The sequence below is a fragment of the Corvus cornix genome, chromosome 5 (assembly GCF_000738735.6).
Source record: "Corvus cornix cornix isolate S_Up_H32 chromosome 5, ASM73873v5, whole genome shotgun sequence".
NCBI lineage: Eukaryota > Metazoa > Chordata > Aves > Passeriformes > Corvidae > Corvus > Corvus cornix.
The window spans coordinates 31,787,010-31,806,963 of record NC_046335.1 but is presented as its reverse complement, the minus strand read 5'-3'; the positions used below and the strand labels follow the sequence as shown (position 1 = coordinate 31,806,963).

Here is a 19,954-nt window from a genome sequence, read left to right as displayed (position 1 = left end):
TCTGCTTTATCTGTAGTTGGAGAACAGAATTTAGGAAAATTGTATGCAAAAACCTAAGTTTTCTGGCTTTATACTGCAGCTCCTACTCCCCCAAATTAAACCGAGTCTTCATTTCTCATGCAGTTTTTTTGTTATTCTGAAGTAACAGCACTCATTTAGCTTTCCTTCAGTGAATCCAGATACTGATGTATCTGTGTTTCCCTGCTTTCTCTTCAAGTATTCTTCTCTCCTAAGCTCCTTTTCTTTATTTTCATTAAACTTTTTGGTTGATGTTCTGAAGGTGAATTGTTTTTTTAATTTTCACTCTTTATCAAAAGCATACAAATTAATCTAATTTAAATACAATTCTAAATAAATAAAATCGCAAACCTTCTGTAATATTGCTTCCTGAGCATATAGGATGTACATTCCATAATGTCTGCATAAAGGAGGCATCCACCTGAATATTTCCATTTGACACGGAGAGATGCTGAAATAAGATGATGGTAACAGGAAAGAGTGAAAATTATACACCTAAAATATTTAGTATATCAATTTATCAACAAACCAGAATGCATTATAAAGTAAACATATAAATATTCTTCTAGAATATTTGGGAAAAAGGCATGGAAGCGGTCTTGTTTTGGAGGAGGGACTCACACACATGCACCCCGTTCTGTGAGGAAAAATAAAAATGCATTACAACCAGACATTATTCCCTAGATCAGAAAAAAATAATTCATAAGAATCCCAACCAATCTCGCCATATCCTCACAGAACTTTGTATTTTCCCATCATTTGACCGCTGCCTAAAGAAACAAACTTACCAGGTATCTTTCAGAGGACACACTGACCAGGATAAGGTCATCACCTATTCGAACTTTTTCTCCTTCTGACCTTTGCTTAGAAGCAGGGTGTATTGTCCACCAGCATGCCTCACCTATAGGACAGAGGCACTAATCAAGGTTCTACAAAACAGACAACTCCCAAGAGATCTAAGGATATCTTTATTCAACATTGAAATATCATTATAAAAATGGTCTTACAGGACATTCACCTTATAAGACCACATCATTACTCTTTTCAATGATTTTCAGTCCTTTTGTTTTTCCTTGAAACTTTTTGTCAACCAATCTTTGTCATATCTGATATTTCCCTTTTCAAGTACTTTCAAAGACACTGTTTACAAAATACTGCTCAATACTGCTCTCCCTTGGAGGTTCTCCTTGCCAGTAACTTGCTGACAGCTACCTTCATCTTATATATCATCTTTTGTGTCTTCTTTTGTTTAATGGTCATATTTAATTCACAACCTTCTGTACCATGTAGCATATCAGATCTGGAAGCAGTTTGACTAGCACTACAAACCATACGATTACAAAATAGCCAAACCTAAGGGTGACAACCAGAGAACGTTTCCTACACATTAAACACTACATGTTAAATGTTCCAAGTTACTCTGCACACACACACACTGATTCTGGGAAGATTACCTAATTCATTTCACAATTTCACACTCTTCAGAGTGTGAAAGATAGGACCTTGAAGAAAACAAGTTGAATTCAAATTTCTCACCAGACAATGCGAAGGGGAAAAAAAATGCAATGGCAAATTTGGTAGAATCAGACAAAGCACAGAAATGTGTTTGATTGATTAAGATATTTCATGTAAAACCTCCTTAAAACAAAATTACTAGTTACATCCATACAAATGTAAAATGCTAAATCTTCAAAGGGAATAGTTTTTAATAGCCAATGGCTTTTCCCTCTGCTACATGAAGAATACATCCTGTAGCTCAAACTGATTCATTAGGACAGTTTCATAGGTGAGGAAGTAGGGCAAGGGGAAGTGATTCTATGGTAGTCAGTTTATGAGCTTTCCAGGCATGCAGTAGTTACCAAAACCCTCTGTGCAGAAATGCAACAAAGCACTCTTTTTATGTGTTGCTTTTTTGAATCTTACCTATGTGTACAAGGGTTTTCTTGAGTATGTACAGTTAAGCAAATACCAATGAAACAACTACAGATACTTGTTATAAAACCTCATTGATAGACGCAGAAAAATGTACAATAATTCTGAAAAAAGCTATAAAATTATAAAAACAGATTCCACTGAAACTATTTTCTTAGAGATTAAACATACATATTCCTTTTATGACATACATTCCTTTTCTCAACGTGCCTATAGAAAATGTTCTCCAACTAAGGCAACCATCAAAGATAGCCAAATAACAGGCTGCTAATATCTGTCTAAAGACATCTTCTGTATGGTTATAAACAAATGAAAGACAAACTTCACTCATTAAAAAGAGAAACTTTTGTAGAGAGTCCCCTGAAAAGAAAGATTCAAAGATTATGATTTACAAAAATTTTAACACCTACACTGCCAGTGCCTCTCCATCATCAATTAGTCTATTTGATTTTATTTTCAAAATAATGAAAAAGCAATAGAAAGCACAGGTTTATATTATCACAACTGGTATTTCTTTATTTGAAGCTCTATATTAATGAGTTGTGTATACAGATACTTAGATTTTCCCTTTGAGATATACATCTGGGCCTGAGTACTACAGTCACCTGTTATATTCTGAGGAGTACTCATCACTTTCAGTAACCATAACCACTATGCACACAGCAACATGTAAATCTATTTGTGGCTCTTTATGGCTAAGTTACCTTTGCACTCATGTAATATAGCTCCCAGTTGCAACTCATAATTTATATGTGTTTTCATGGAAGCACAGAATTTTTTTTACTATATTTCTGTCAGCAATAATGTTAATGGCAGTACTCCCAGAAATACACTAATTAGATTTTAAATCTTTCTAGTAATGTCACATTTGTGTTGTATCTCTTCCACTTCATCCCATTATTGTTTTGTCCATTTTATGTGTGTATTTCTATCCAGCTCTTTTAGCAATGTGCTCATTACACATTTTCTGGTTTCCTGCACTACAAGTTGCAAACTTCTTTTGATTCTTGGTTACAATGTATATTGTGAATGCACCAATATATGGCTTTTCCATAGTGTCAGAACACAAAACCAAAACAAATGCATCATATTTATTTTATTTGACAGAAATTTTTTACTTTGACCATTATCCCTCATTTTATTGCAGTTGTGTTAAGTCAGTTTAATTGCAAGACTCTCTCACATTCTTACACAAAGTCATTTAATTTGCTGAAAGTCATTAGTACTGACAGTCATTTCTTTCAGTCATCTTATTCCTGATGAAAACATAAGGACCCCATTCATAAGCTTACAGTTACATTAAACTCAATGCCTCTTCTAAAACCAGAAATGAGTGACTCATTTTCCTTCAAAAATAACTTGCCATACCTGCTGCATTTTCTCGTAGTCCCACATCAAAGGCAAGTTTATCTGTCTGGGATCTCGATGATGTTAAACATGTCAAATACTGCAAAACAGTGAAGTTATTGAAAACAAAAACCCGACAGTATCCATTAACACACATGCCAAATGAATACATTCACATTACATCATCTTACTATCATATTTTTAATTAGTTAAACATGAAGATATTTGTACAGAAGCTCTTCCTGAACTTAAAACATCTAAATTATTTTCCACTGCAGCACATTTCTATTTCAGCTGTGCAATTTAGCTTCTACCTTCTGAAGTTTCATATAGCTCATCAGATAGGAACAGGAAAACATCCAATTACAGCCCTATCATAACAAATTTGATTCATGAAAACATTAAAAAACATACCAAAAGGCAGTAATCATACTTGCAACTAAGGTATATCAAGGCAACTACAATTTTTATGGTTTATAAACATAAGCAATGAAGTTTGAAGATTAATGTAGCATTTTCTAGTACAGGAAAAAGGAAGGGAAATATTTTCCTAACTTCTCAATTCTTCAGCCTTCTATTAGGTGTATTTACATGGGCCCTAGTAGGTCAAAGATTCAAAACAGCTGAAATTTTCCAGTTGTAGAATATAGTACGATGAAGTCTATACAAGGCAGCCTGAAGACAGCATCTTTGTGGGCATAATCCCTGGGAACTATGGGATGTCAAATGGAACACCTTATCTCATAAAATATGGGGAAAAAAATAACATATATCACAACAAATTCTAGCTGTAGAAGTACTTGCTAATGGAAGTATCATTAAAATGAATTCCTTAAGGACACAGCAATAATCCATGGCCAAAGGAGCTTTTCCACTATGATTCTGAGTTAGATAAAGAATCTGAACAATCCTGTTGTGTTAAGACACCATAAGTTATTAACTTCTTTTTCATCTAGTGCAGACAATAGCTTGGAAAAAATTCCAAATTTACGTGGTATTTATTTTGGTAAAAATACATTTATTATTCATGCTATTCATTCAGTGCAAGTGCTCCCTCACTTACCATTTCACTGAACGAATGTCGAAGTAGTATAGCATGGCCATACAGCAGGGTTCTGTGGCCACCCCCTTGGGCTGCCTGCAGAACAGGATGGACAAAGTCAGAACTCCACTGATCATGGACCATGATCAGAACTATGCAGCAACATGAAGAGCTATGACAGTTCAAAGAATAAGTGCAAATATTGCAACAGATTATGAAATGTACACAGTGAGGAAAAAATCATAATAATGAAGTTGCTACAGCAATAGCCAAATATCTGCCAAAGGAGCAAATGGGGTTTTTTTGTCAAAGGCTTTTATTGTTACCTAATTTTCATTATGATTTAGTAAAACACAGCATTTGCAAAAACATATTTTAAGTTAAATAAGATACTACTTACCTTTCTTATAAACTTCACGCAGGCATTAAAAAAAATGACAACATAAATATATATATATACATACAGAAACTGAAATCTGAAAGAGAAAATAGCATACCTACTGCCCAGAACAGTTTAAGGGTATACTAGGAATATCTACTTGCTAATGTTAATCTTAAACATGTTTCAGATTCATTAAAGGAACTGCATCCATAGTTTCAACCAAGTACAGTTGTTAATTTTGAATATGTAAAACTATGACAAGATCAGGGAGTGGCAACCATTTGCTTCCTTTAGAGGATTTAACACTCGTCTTTTGAGTTCCTTTTGGATGGTATTTAAGGTCAGTTCTCATCCTTGGATTCATTTGGAAGGGACAAAGATAATTAAAGGATACTCTAAGAACTCAAATAATGGTTATACACCTGTAGGCAAATGGTTTTACACGCTGTGAACCACACATAAGTTAAACTACCACCAAGCTTCTTCAAAATATGTCATTCGTAAAAAGAAGGTTTTAATCCTGCAGGAACTTCACTGTTTGGTGAAGAAAACTGGAAAAACATGTAGCAGTGAATATAATACGTTTTTTATACATTAAAACTTTCTTTATTTTAATGAAAAAGGAAAGTCTTAACAGCAAAGTCAACTGTAATTATGAACAGGTCATCAGAAGAAAATTACATGTCTTCAGTATTCAGTTTGCAACAAATATATGAATACTGACAACAAGCAATGAAACAATTCGTGCTATTTTATTACTGAGAGTTTTTTAAGTGAATGGCTTGTAACTTTAAGGCTGACTTACTAAAAAAAAAACAAAAGAAGAAAACAACACAACCAAACCAAAAAAACAAAACCTCCAAATTGAATAAGCTACATTCTTCCTGTAGAAAAATCTAAAACTAACAGCAGAACTCTGTTCCAATCTAAATTTAATATGAAAAACAAACCACTTTTTATTTCAGCCTTGCTATTAGAATGAACTGCTGTATTCCTACTGCAGTTTCCCCAACGGATTGTACCTAACTTCAAAATAAATGCAGGAAAAGATACTTTCAAAATAAATACAGCACAACAGATTACATTGTCTTTTTTATTGTCTATTGCTCCTTAAGCAAGAGTGTGATCATTTTCACCAGACATTTCCTCTACTTCCAATCCCAAATAAAATATTCATATATCTTTATTAACCTCAGATTAAATCTTTCAGCTGAGGTTTGGGGTGAATATTTTGGAAATATTAAAAATTATGTAATTTCTTAGGAATACTAGAAATGTTTAAATCAACCTTTTGATTTCCTAAGCCTATGTTTTATAGAACACAATGTAATTGCAAAAATAAAAAATCATCATTTTTTATGTAGTGGAAAACAAAAGATCAGTATTAATAAGTCTGAAAACCATGTATGCAAAGGTTGACAGTGCAAGATCAGAGGTGACAGATCTCCATCTTTCTCATCTGTGCAATAATATGTGCCAGTTAAAGAGCTGAAGTGCAGGAAAAACCATTAGGGTGTAGAATAAGTAAAGCCATAGAGTTTTATCACGCTCACTTTGTAAGAGAATAAAAGTTCAATTCAGCTCGATTCAGCTGAAATTGGAGAACTGGGGTCAAAGCAATCAAATTGATGATGTTTCTGGATTTGTGGATTGCAAATATTCAAAAGACAGTTGCACCAGCTCCTCACTGTCAAAGAGAAATTAATATGAATACAGTAGTGGCGCTATAATGTCACAAGAAAACTCTGACATCAGGACCCTCTTCTAGAAAATCCTGGACAAGGAAAAAAATGAGGAAAATCTATATTCAGATTTCATGTTCTTTGAGGTAAATTTACTTACCCCTTCACTAGCATTATCCCCTGTGCTGGCCAGCATTTCTTGAAGGGCTCTGACAGATAGTGACTGCTCAAGGACGAAATTACAGATGCAAAGGTCTGGGGGGACATACTGTAAAAGTAATTAAACAGTACAAGAACAGATCAGCAGAACAGGTGAAACAGGATGAAAAGTGGGGTTGAACACATTTATTTTAATTTTTTGATCTATACTTAATGTCTACTTGTGTGGTTTTGAGGTACATACTATTTTCCTGTATGAAAACAATATAAATCCATTCTTCATAACTTGACAACACAGCAATTTTACATTCCTTGAGCTGTATTCCTCACAGTAAAATGAAAATTCTTCAGGTTCAAAAGAAAAAACATTTCCCCTACATATTACTGCTTTCCTGTCTTTTAGAATGACACCACAAATATTGTAGTTCTCTAATCTCACTGACGAACAGAAGAGAAGGTACATGATCTTATTTGATGTATGAGGTTTATAGAAGATATTTACAGCAGTAACTAGATAGATAAGATTCAGAATCTTATGACATAATAATATGAACTCTTTTAGGAAATCTCAATTTTTGAATCAATGTCTGCTGGTTTTGAAACATGAAACTTACATTCAAAGAAGACTTTTTTTTTTCCAATTTCTTGGCGCTGATATATCCAAAGAAAGATATGTCCAAGGGAAAAAAGTCTCAAGAGGAACCATCAATGTATACAAATACATGGCAGAAAAGTACAAAGAAGACAGATCCAGAGACTACACAGTAGTACCCAGGGAAAGGACAAGAGGAAATTGACACAAAGTGAAATACAGCAAATACTTTTTAAACATGACAAAACCCCCTATTTTTACTGTGAGCATGGTAAACAGTAGAACAGGTTGCCCAGAGGGGTTGTAGAGTCTCCACCCTTGGAGATACTCAAACTCTGACCCGGGTGTCCTAAGCAATCTGTTCTGTCTGAACCTATTCTAAGTAGAGAGTTTGGACTTGATGACCTCCACAGACTCTTTCCAACAGTAACAATTCCGTATTCCATGATTCATGATAAAGATCATGGCTGTGGATGAGCTTTAAAGTGGATATGGACTTCTTCTTTTTTACATAGGAGTCACAAGAGAGAACAAAATTCTTGATAACGTTGCATTTTAAGGTCGTGAAAAGTGAAGAAATAAAAACAATTTAAGAAAAAGATGCAGAGAGAACAAAAGAGAGAGGAGGTCCTCCTCCATTTGATTTATTCTTAACATTCTGTTCTAGTAGAAGTTTACAGTTTCATCTTTTCTCTCCTTTCTCCTCTCAAGCTCTGCTTATTACTTGGGGATTTTTTGGTTTTTTTTTTCTTCCCATTTCTCTAGCTTCTATTTTCAATTTGACATTTTTAATCTTTTAAAATTTTCTTTTACTTAATCATTTTTGTCCCTGTACATTTAAGGTCCTGATTGATAATGAAGTCAGGAGCAATGCTTAACACCAGTAACTAACAGGTGACAATGCTTCTAAAATTATCAATCCAGTGTATCAATAGATTTCAACCTGCAGCAGTAATAGAAATACATGTGTTTAGTGAACTTAAATCTTAGTAACAGTCTGGAGACTTATCTTGAAAATAGGAAGTATTTCAGTTACAGCAATTGTCTTAGTTAAAGAATAGCAGCTTTCAACTGCTCACAAGTGTGCCTCAAAATTTATTTGGAATCTCTAGGAAATTTTTGCAAACAATTCTAAGATGAAGTCAGGAAGAAAAACATACATAAGGTCCCTCTAGCATCACATTTAAGAAACCATAATTAAATGTGCTTGTGAATAAGTAGGTTAACATTCACTGATCAGTTACACCAGTTGAGAGTATCAGCTTCTTACTTTAGCTTCTGATGTTGGCTCCAAAAAGCACAGGCGATTCCCAAGTCCCTCAGCTGCCAAGCAAAACTTCCTTTGTTCTTTATGAATACTGGCAACACACTGAAGTACTACTTCATCATCCTGTCACAATATGAAGTACAAGAAAAAAAAGTAATTATTTAGAAGTTATATACACACTATAATGTTAAGAAATCCTGCAACATCTGTTGCAAATTAAGACATTATACTTCTATGACTGATATAATGTACATATGCAGAGATTCTTTTGATGTATATCTATATCAACTATAAATGTAAAGATTTCCATATAGATTTATATTCAAGACTTTATCAAAGTGACACAGACTGCACACTATCTTCACGACTTTTACAAGTGTTGTGTCCTTTTGTTTCTTTAGCAATATAAAACAAACTGTAAGCACACTGTCACTAAGTTTTACTTAGCAAAATATTTTTAACGCTTACAGTAAAAAACCTTTAGTGCAATTTTGCAAACAACAGTGGTCTGTGTCAGCACAGTAAACTATCAACACTATTCCTCAGAATGCCGAATTTTAACTTTTAAATTTTCATGTAATATAGAAATCTCTGTGCACAACCAAAGATCCAGGAGGCATTTTTCAAGTGAAAGCTCAAGTAAGTCATAAGAACTTGATCCTCAAAAGACATACCCCAAGAGTAAGAGCACTCTGGAAAAGCGCTTTTACAAGTTATTGCATAATATAATGCCAGACGCATAAAGTGCCAAGCTCTTTTTCACCTCTTAATATGTGACACTAAAGCTGATATAAGCAAGCCAAAACAGATTATATTTAGTGTTTCACTGTGTCATAGAACTAAAAATAATTTTATTTTCCAAAACTTGTCCACTTACTAAGAAAATCACCTCTGAGAGAGCAGCAGTAGAAGCACTTATTTTTATACAGGCATGTAACTGTTTACCAAAAGACACTGCCTTACAAGTTTTTAAGGGGGCGGAAGCTGATAAAACAAGAGTGATATGATATGTCACTGTCCCCTCCAGCTACAAATTTATACTGGTGTTAATTATTATTATCAAAGCAGATACACAACAGCCGCCTGTACTGAACTCTGAGATCACTTGAACAATTATGTTCTAAAAGCAGAACTGCTATTTACAGTCCCCTTATGCAACTGCAATGCTATGACACTACCATGGCTTTGGCCACTTGAAATAAAAGCTGGGAGAGACAAAGTCATTTTCACCAAAGGAGCTAAGTGACACACCCTTTAAATAAGGAAATCAAAAACGTGTTTTCCACTTGTGTGATTTTACACGTGTGCAAGTTACAGGGCTTTCTTTTAAGAGACCCTTCACTGCCTACTTATTACTACTACTACTGAAATGGGCAACTATTACATTTCAGACTAATCAGCAGTTACAGACAGTGTTTTTCTTATCTAGCTTTGCATGACAATCAATAGTGGTTTCAACAGTACAGAAAAGGATTTAAAGATATTTTTGCAAACAATTCTAAGATGTAGGAGTCAGAAAGAATTAATTAATTCAAAAAATCTATCTTTCTTCCTTTTGCTTCTGCTTCCATTTCTATAAAACGCTCTCTGAAATTTTTAGCTTCCAAGTTCATTAATAAAATAATTTTCTGCTTTTTAATCTTCAGTGAAATAGGTTGCAAAATATTAACAATACAATTAAACACTCATTACTACATGCCTCCCTTAATGAATTTTAAAAAATTATCTATTTGGTGGGGAAAAATTAAAACATATGTAAGATAAAAATAAAGATGTTTAAAACATTTTTCATCATCTGGTTCCCATATCAATATTTGAACATACATATTTTAGAGCTAAAAATAGTACAATACTAAAACATGAATTTATAAATACCAAGATTTAGAATAAAATTGAGATTTGCAACTTAGCTTGCACTTATCATTACATTACATTACTTCCATATAACTCAAATTGTATTTATTCTCCCTACTATATTAAAGTATTCTTCATTCCACAGAGGTATATGCATAGTCTCTATTGTAATTCGTATTTCCCTAAAAAATTATGTTATGCCTTCGGTCATTTTACAAGGGCACATCCTATCTTTTATAGGGCAAGGGGTCACAGCTTCAAGCTGAAAGAATGTAGGATTAGATTAGGCATACACTGGAACAGGTTGCCCAGAGAAACTGCGGATACCCCAGCACTGGAACTGTTCAAGGCCAGGTTGGATGGGACCCTGAGAAACCTGGTCTAGTGGAAGGTGTCCCTGCCCATGGCAGGGGGGTTGGAACTGGATGAGTTTAAACATCTCTTCCAACCCAGACTGCTCTATGATTCTATTAACATACATAAAACTTACTTAAAATGAGAATTAATCAAATAAATTACTACTTTTTTTTAAATCCACATGCATAAAAGGGCAAGAGTTTCTAACATAATGAAATTAGTATTTTAATATTCTCGAATTCAGAAAAATAAGCACTTAGCATTTACACTGGCATCACAAAAACCTTATCGATCATTAAGTTCAGTAATCCCAAAACACAAGCACAGAATGTTTTAAGAAATGTATGCAGCATTCAACACGGAGGTTTTTTGTTATTCACCTAAATGGCCAGTGTGCCCTTTCCTTTGTGCTACAGCACTTAACAAGCTGGACATTTGCTATGTAGGGTAAAAAAACTTCAGTAGTTTTTAAACTTATTTTTTTAACTATTTTTTTAAAGTGGCAAGAATATGATATTGTACGGTATTTCAGAATGTTTTGCAGTAAAGTTTTTAAAAGTATTCATTCAGGACTGAGCATAATGGATTAGCAGAACCTATACAATCTGCAAATGAGACAATTACGCCCTGTTAAGATGATTTAGCGTTAAAGTGTTCTCACAGAAGAAACATCGTTCTGGCTGAGGTCTGTAATTGCTTTTCTGGCCTGAAGATGCTAATAGAAATGAGTTTTATGGAGTTGCTATGCTATCATGAAAAAGCAGTACCCTGTTTGCAGTACCTAGTTTGTGAACCATGAATTCAACATATTTAAATGGTTTTGATTCAGTAAGTGTTTAAAATGCAATTTTTCTCATCTAGCTGCTCTGACATTTCCATGTTCTAGTCCATTTACTTTTGGGGGTGGGGTCTTGGTTTTGTTTTTTGTTGGGTTTTTTGTTGTTGTTGTTATTTGGGGGGGGTTGGGGGGGTTGTTGTTGTTTGGTTGGTTTGTTTGTTTGTTTTGGTTGGCTGGTTGGTTGGTCGGTTGGTTTTTAATAAAACAGGTTTAGAGTGCGTGGAATCACAGGCAGGAAAGGATATCCATAAACGGTGGTCATTTGCTCAAGAAACTGCTTTTGCTATTGCTCCTCAAAAAGTACACACATTCTAAGCATCAGTTACTAATAACTGCTTTCCACCAGTGGCATCATCAAGAATTATGTAAAGTTAACCATGAGATACATTTTGTACTACCATAATTCTATCTATGCACAAATACAGATGCATAGCAACTTTTAACTGTTTTTTTTCCTTAATGAAGAGGAAGTGAAAGTTCTCCCCTTCTGTCCAGAAATCTCATACCTGATTAGGATTAATCTCTCATCCCTTTAGCAAAAGGACACAGACAGAGTAACTCCATCCCAATTCTAAGAAGGTTTATATATAGAAACATTGAAATTGCTAAAATGTATTTCAGATGGTCTGAAATCCTGCAGAATTTACCTAGTGTCATGTAGCTAATGTGTCACAATACTGTCCATTGTCCATTCATGTATTCACACAAATGCATAACTTTTGCAAAAAGGAAAAGGACAGTTTTGAACATTTGGGGGTTTTTTGAAAGTAGGTAACCACATAACTTTGTGTACTGCAAAAGTAAATTTCTATTTGCTTTGGCTAGAGCTGAAGCTGTATTCCGAATTTGACTATGTAGTAATGTCAATGTACACTGATAAACAAAGGTATTTCTAAAACAGTTACAAATTCAATATGTTCTAATTTTAAGAATGAACAAGTTACCAAAATAGAACTTGACTCTACACAAAAGTATGTCTTTTGTGAATACATTAAATATTTAAATTTTTTTTAACTGAAAACTTTTATTCCTAGCCTTCAGCAATACAAAATCAAACAGTATACTATATAGCTTTAAAAATTAATTTTTAAAGAACCACAGTCCAGTAGTTCATTACCAAACACTATTTTGTCTTGATGTTCAGGCTGTCTTCTTCCTCAGGTTTCAATATAAAGTGATGGTGAACTTAAACTGAGCTTCCTGTGACAAAATAATAAGTCAAAACATAAACAAAATTGATCTTTTATTACTCAATTACTTGACTTGCTGCAAAGAGATTCAATGATCGAGGTAAATTAATATATTGTTGACATGACCTTGCTCCTTCACAATTCACTAGTTTATCAACACAGAATTGGATAATAAAGAAATTTGAAAAGTTAATTAAACTTTTTCGTTTATGTTGCATATATATTCCCTAATTAAGAGTTGTAGTGACTTATACAATGCACATAAATTGTATCCAGAAATAGACACAATTCAATATATTTTATATTATCAAACACAGAACCATGAATACACTAAATATATACATACAAATTTTGCGGGAAAATTATACCCTAGATTTAGTTTATTACCTCCTGAGTCAACATCCAGCTAATCTCTATTCTATTCAGAGTTGAAAATGAACTGATAAAATAAAATTGACATGACACTGAAAATTAATCAGTTCTAGATAATGAATCAGCTTTGTTATAATAGTTCAAGAAGAAAGTTTTCTCAGAAAAGCATATTTTGCCTATCATTTACTCACAGCTGCAATAAACCTTCAAACTTGCACAGGAATTACTAACTTAAATGCAAAGTGATACAGAATTGTTTGAAAGTACATTCTTCTGTAAAACCATGGAAAAATTTTATTTGATAATACATCCTTTCCATCAAGAAATATATATTATTTTTTAAAAAGCCAATAAATGTCTATTAAACAAGGAAACCCAGAATTCCTGGGTTATTATGGTAAAACAAGCAGGCATATCAAGTTGATGCTCTATACAGGCCTGATTAATGTGAGACACTTGCTGATTATGGATCAGTGCTGTGAAAAAATGAACTAAGTAAAAATCCACAGCTGCCTTCACTCTTTGATAGACAACATTCTACTCACATCTCTTACTCTATCACTAAGCACAGGATGTAAATAAATATCTTGCTAGCATTTGAACACTAGCTCTAAACTGATTCTTCTACAGGACTGCATTTCTTTAGAGTTTTCTGGAATAATCTTGGAAAACAAGTAAAGTTCACCCGAAATTGCAGTCTACAGTGGCTGCATTTTTTTTCACAAAATAAGTAACTACATGCAGAGTTGACAATGCTCTAACCCAAGATGGATTTGTTTGTGCCCACCAAAATTTGTTTGAGCCCACCACTTCCTTTCCCAAGGGGAATGGTCTCAATGAAAAGCTACCTCCATGAGGTTCTATTTTTTGCAGAACTTTGTCCAAAATGCACAGCATCAGTGCATGGCTAACATCACAAAATAAGTTCAGACATTTCTTAAAACAAGTACAGGAAACATTATCTTTGTCCCATTTAAAAAACAATCTTATAGTCTTAATTAAGAAATAGAAAAGTATTTCTACTTGCAAGTTTAAGCTTTAGCAGTGTTACCCTAGGATATGGAACTGGATTTTCCTCTTCCTACAGCAAAAAATCTCTCCTAAATCTAACCCCATTACAAGCATTTGAAGTGGAGGGAAGAAAGGGGGAGGAGGTATGGCAGCAGTCACAATCAATGAATACACGAATCCTTTATAGAATTCTACATTTTCTAGAGTTTGGCAACTTAGTTTTGCAAAGATCTTGATGACAGAGTACAGAAGTGAACTTCTTATGCTGCTTCTGATTTCTTCTCGGTTACCCAGGATTCACCATTGTTTTCAGGTCAAGATATTTTCAGATCCAGGCAAGCAGTTTTTGTACTTGAGCATGAAAGGGACATGCCTCCCTTCCATCCTCTGCCTGTCCAGCCTTCAGCCTGCTCTTGAATTCATGTGAAATTCTAATTTGCAACCTCCTGTGCACTGAAGTAATACAGTTCAGCTACAGGAAAATCAAATTCTTGTGTTTGTTTTCAGTCTGGGGTCCACAAGTTGCATTTCATATTACCAAGTTCCCACATCACAAGTTTCAGTGAAGTTTGTTGTCCATGTCACTTCCAGCCTGTCTTTTCCAGTCTAAAATGTCCTAACCTCAAATAATTGGTTCCTCATCTGATTGTCATCCTGTTCCTCATTTGACCTTTCCCTCAACATTTTCCAGTTCTAATGTTTTCTTTTTAAAATAAGATAATCACAATTCCATTTATTATTAAAGGTATGGAAAAAATCCCATGTTTCTGGAATAGCAAAAAGATGTTCTCTATTGTGTTCTTTAGTCTAAGTAATTTCTAATATTTAATTGCCCTTTTTGGCCATTAATGAGTATTAAGCTGGTTCATTAGCTGAAATACTACAACACCAAGATCTTACTTTTAATTTCTGAGCCAATTATTTTAAACATGAAGCTGGATTGATTTTGTTTCCCCTCATATTTACAAATAAACATTTAGCCTGAATTTCAACTGTTACTTAATTTCTGAAGGTCTTTCTAGAATGGTTCATGGTTTGATCACATTCCCACTACTCTAAATAACTTCCTACCATGAGTGCTGTACCTACTTATCCCCCTTCCCAGATCCTCCAACTCGTCCCCTTCCCTGGCGAAGGCAGTCAAACGAACTGATCAGCATCCATCTTTAACACCTCAAGCTGAATAATATCATAAGCAACCTGCTCCAGAGAGCACTTACAATCTCAGAAACTCTGATGTTTAGTGAAATAAATAAATAAATCCAACAAACTAATTAGGGCTATGAGTAATAGTTTTAAAATATGTATAAGAGTCTGCTCCAAAATGGAAAGGAATATTATATTTCCCATGTGTAACACATAGAACTAGTAATATAAATCTTTAACTGCAGCAAGATTCAGGCTGGGTATTGGAAAAAATATTTCCTTTTCCTTTCCTAATGATAAGAATAGTAAGGCTCTAAAACTGGGTTGGTTATAGAACATGTTATCACCACAGGTATTTAAAAGCAATTTATGTTAACATCTGTGAGTATGCTGTTGCAGGGGTATAGTCAGTCTTTTCTGAGACAAGGAAATATACATACCCTGAGGTCTCTTAAAATCCTTGTTTTTCAAGATCCCCTAACTGACAAATAATCCTTCATGGTTACTGAACGCTAGAACATGATTTATAATCCACTACGGACCATCAGTTGGGTTGATCCCAATGCAAAAATATATATTTTCCCTCTGTTTTCTACATATTTATGTTTTCATCTCTTCTCGTGAAAAGCAATGAACAACCTGAAGTGAGGCTTTAGAATTAGAAATAGACATTATTCTGCTGTCTTCTCTTTATCTTATTCCAACTATGTTTTAGTTATACAGTTTTTTTTCTGCACAATTCTTGAGCGCACAAGAAACAAGACACAACCTGCTTTATTTCTTCATGGGTATTCACAGTCTCTCACTTGACAAATTGCAATAAATATTCTCAAAAAGATTACTAAAGATTACTATATCTTACAATTAGCTTCTCTACCAAATGTGCCATCAGTCAGAATGATAGCAAACAGAAATTCCACTAATTTCATACTGTAAAATTCCAGCTTTATATATTCCATTACAAAATGTGCACATAGAGTTAAAGTTTTGACTTTTAAACTTTGTGCACACTACTGTTTGAATATCTTGATAATAAAACTCCTCTCTTTTTTTATTCTTGTTTTTTAGTCATAGGGTAGTTCTCCCAGCAAAATGTCATTCTAATTTGACAGTGACTTTTCTTTGATGAGGAAAAAAACAAGACAGGCTGGCAAAATAAACCAGGACAAATATTTTTCTAAACAAGGGAATGAAATGCAAAACCACAATTAAAGTAAACCCAATATACTTTTAAAAACACTGGATATTCATAGACATATTCTCTGTTAAAACATTTGCTGATAACTGAATTCTGATGCTCCCACGTGCAAATATTTTGTACTTGCACTTTTGCAATTCTGTTCCTGATTCTATGCCAAGATATATAGGGAAAAACATATACTTTTTGTCCAGTGCTTTTCACCTATACCAAAGGGCTATATAACAAGTTAAAACTGTGATTTAAAAAAAAAATTTATTCCAAATGGGTTTAGTATGACCCCCAGAATTTGGGAAAACAGAAATTGCGTCTAATTCTATTCTCGTTTTTCCATTAATGAAACTTCCCTGTCCAACCACCCAGGGGCCCTCTGGCACAGTCACTCTTGCACCACCTGAGCTGGGACTGAGACCTTTTAGCAGCTACACCCCCACACTCACACACTCACACCAGGTTCCCTCACCTGCTTGACCACAGGGTTCCCATTGCAGTCTCAGATGTCCAGATCCTTCAAATAATTTAATCATGATGCAATAACTAAGTAACAAAATAAAGCTCGAGCTGGTTTCCCCCATGAGGGACCCTGAACACAGGAACCCCATGGCTTTTGTACCACCACAGTCTGAGCACAGGAGACTCTGGGGGCTGTGAGCTCCTGCTGGGCCTCCGAGTGTCTGGCCCCCTGGCTGGGCCACAGGTCCTGTGTCCTTCTTTATGCAAAGGGTCTCCCAGAGCCCAACCTGCAGCTCTCACTGCAGCTGCTCTCTGAGATACTTTCACTGAATGGATTCCCCAACATTTAGTACTGCAAACTATGTAGCACTCTTTAATCTGTAGAATAACAAATGCTAAAAATCAAGTGAGGATACAGAACTATTCTTTCAGAAAGCTTGATAAAATTCACTTAGATAGAGGAAATAATTGTTTTTAAATTGTGTTATTTATGTCCATTATAATTATGTAAATAGTTTAATCTTATTCTCAAAAAAATACTCAGTGCATCATAGTCAGTTTTTACAAAAATGGAAAATCATATAGTCAATATCCACCTACATCATGGATAATACAGCAGCTTTAATAAAAGCTGTAGGTTTGGTCTTTGAATTTCTAGACAGTGTTTTGTGGGAAGTAAGTCTAAATCACCAGACAACAGTGAAAATACAGAATTAAGTGAGTAGTCAAAGTGCTTTTTCACTTGATCTATTTTTTTTTTTTTTTGGTAGAGTGATAAATCACTTTTCTGTAGTCAAATTTCACAGCTGCTATAAGGCTAATGATGTATATGAAACACTTGTCACACCCATTCCTTGGTTTGCTGCATTAAAGAAGATAATTGAAGAAAGGTGACTCAAGTTAGCAAGCTGATGAAGCGTACCAAGACTTCCTAAATACCAGTATAAAAATAAAGTGTGTTAACTATATGTTTCTGTTGTATAAATCCATTTAGAGGATCCATTAAAAAGAGTCCACAATTTACCTAGCTTCCAACTTCTTAGTAGATATAGTCAATTATTCCACTAATTCTAAAACAGAAGCTTCATAGAACACCACTTTAAAGGATTCCACTACTTCCACATCTGAAAAGAACAGAACTTTTCAAACCTATGAACTCATACTCTATTATTGGGATTAATTGCTTCAGTTATTGTTACTGCAACACTTGGAAAATTTGAATTTTTTCTTTCTCTTATACTGTGAAAAATTAATTTCGTGAAACTGATACAGAAAACAGTTCTAGTATGGCTTATTATTTCTGCTACTGCTTTTCTCCTTATGATAAAGGATGTGGAAAAATTCTGGCTGTTGAATTTATTATTTACCAAGGCAACACAGTCTTAACTATTTAGACTTCCTAATTAAGTTCGTAAAAATTAAAAGGTTCTTTTATTAAATCATGCTTGGGTTGTTTTGGGTTTGAGGCTATGATCCAGAAAAATAACTTAATGTATTCATTTGCCATCTAGCTAGAACAATTCAGCTGGTTTAGGTTCCTGTACTGCAAAAATAGAGTAATTTTCCTGCAATTAAGAACAGAAGTTTGGTAATTCTGTATCACATGTCCATGCAGAAGTCAGATTCAGAGCAAAAGTACATAACTACATCAGAAGTCTTGCTTCATGATCATATCACTTTTTCTCTGACAAATAACTGAGGTATAACCCTCAATAACAAAATTCCTTAGGGGAAATTTCCAAAAGCTCCTCTATATTAATCTTTATTTGCTAAGGCAATTCAATTCTTAATAAACAAAATCATTGTTCATTGTTACACAATGACTGACACTTGTGTATAATATGCAGTACAGATTTGACTAATTGAAGTTTTGAATATTTTGGATTTTTTTTTTGTTGGAAGACAGAACAGATTTCTCACTTGAAAAGTAATTTTTATTACAGTTACAAAGCTAGTGGATGACATGGATTTTTCATTTTGCCTACTCTTTGTCAAGACACAAAGCAACTTCTTTCTTTTTTTGACTAGTCCTGAGAAAATGAAACAGGAAACAAAGTAAAATCTCAAAAAATGTTTATAAGCCTCAAAAACCCCAAATCCAAAACACATAGAAACAAAGAAACAGACAAAAATTAACTAGACCCTACTAGGCTTACACTCTTACCTGTAGTTTCTATCAATGCATCCTAGCAGGTCTTTACTAATGGCTCAACAGTGATCAGCAGTCTCCAAAAACTACTACAGATGTCTGTGAAGTCCTGAGATTAAGGGAATAGTGACTAGCTACTAGAAGCAGCTTTGCCTTACCAAGCACATGGGGAAAGGTACACGACAGAAGTTGTCATGTGAAGGAGCAGGAGCAATTACCCTTGGTCTGTAAACTTGGAAAGGGAGGACAGTGTGTGAACCTCCTCTTTGGAGATAAATTAAGAATGTACATAGAGAAAGAAAGTGTACTGTTTCTTGCAGGAGAGTTTTGTTGTGTACTCTTTTATTCTCTTTTCTTTTTCAGATCAAAACAATGACAAGTCACCCAGTTCTTCAACAACTCAAATCCCTCTCTTTAAGTTGAGTAATATGCACTTTAATCATATGCTTCCTTATCAAATTAGAAATGAACAGAACAAAGAGCAAAGAGGCAATATGCAATGCATATGATCCATGCTGAAGCTGTGTGAACATATAAAAAGTTGTGGAATTTAAATACTTATTTTCAAACTTAAGTTTGGACATACTTATTTGTCCTAATTCAAATGTTCTTATAGGTAACTTTATACTTCTATTCAACTTGAAAGGTACTCACATTGCCATATTCTATTCAGTATTTCCATGTTTAAGCATTTCAGTCATATTGTCAGGCAGCACAAGAAAAAAACCTGTGCCTGCTCATCTAAAAAGACATCTGAAATTATAATAATGGGAATAAAATTAAACTGTAAACTGCTAAGACAGATAAGTTAACAGGACAAATTTAATTATTACCTTTCTTTAAAAAAACACCCAAACCGTATTTCCAGTCATTAAACCATTTGTATTGTTTTTTCTCTTACATACATGCCAGCAAAGCAGAGGTTTCCTGTTTACAGAACTACCAATTTTGTCTCACAGCAGTTA

General features: G+C 34.2%; 1 protein-coding gene across 13 annotated transcripts in view; it reads right to left on the bottom strand.

Annotated features, from left to right (window-relative positions):
- The window catches only part of RYR3 (ryanodine receptor 3), a 202,162-nt gene that overhangs the window by 144,093 nt on the left and 38,115 nt on the right, over positions 1 to 19,954 (bottom strand). For all 13 annotated transcript variants that reach the window (XM_019280191.3, XM_019280207.3, XM_019280202.3 and 10 more), the window contains exons 2-8: positions 8,425 to 8,544; positions 6,564 to 6,671; positions 4,740 to 4,751; positions 4,361 to 4,435; positions 3,319 to 3,397; positions 807 to 919; positions 370 to 469 (exon numbers count right to left, since the gene is read on the bottom strand). In XM_019280191.3, coding sequence (XP_019135736.3) covers positions 370 to 469; positions 807 to 919; positions 3,319 to 3,397; positions 4,361 to 4,435; positions 4,740 to 4,751; positions 6,564 to 6,671; positions 8,425 to 8,544 — 607 coding nt within the window. The remainder of the gene's footprint in view (positions 1 to 369; positions 470 to 806; positions 920 to 3,318; positions 3,398 to 4,360; positions 4,436 to 4,739; positions 4,752 to 6,563; positions 6,672 to 8,424; positions 8,545 to 19,954) is intronic.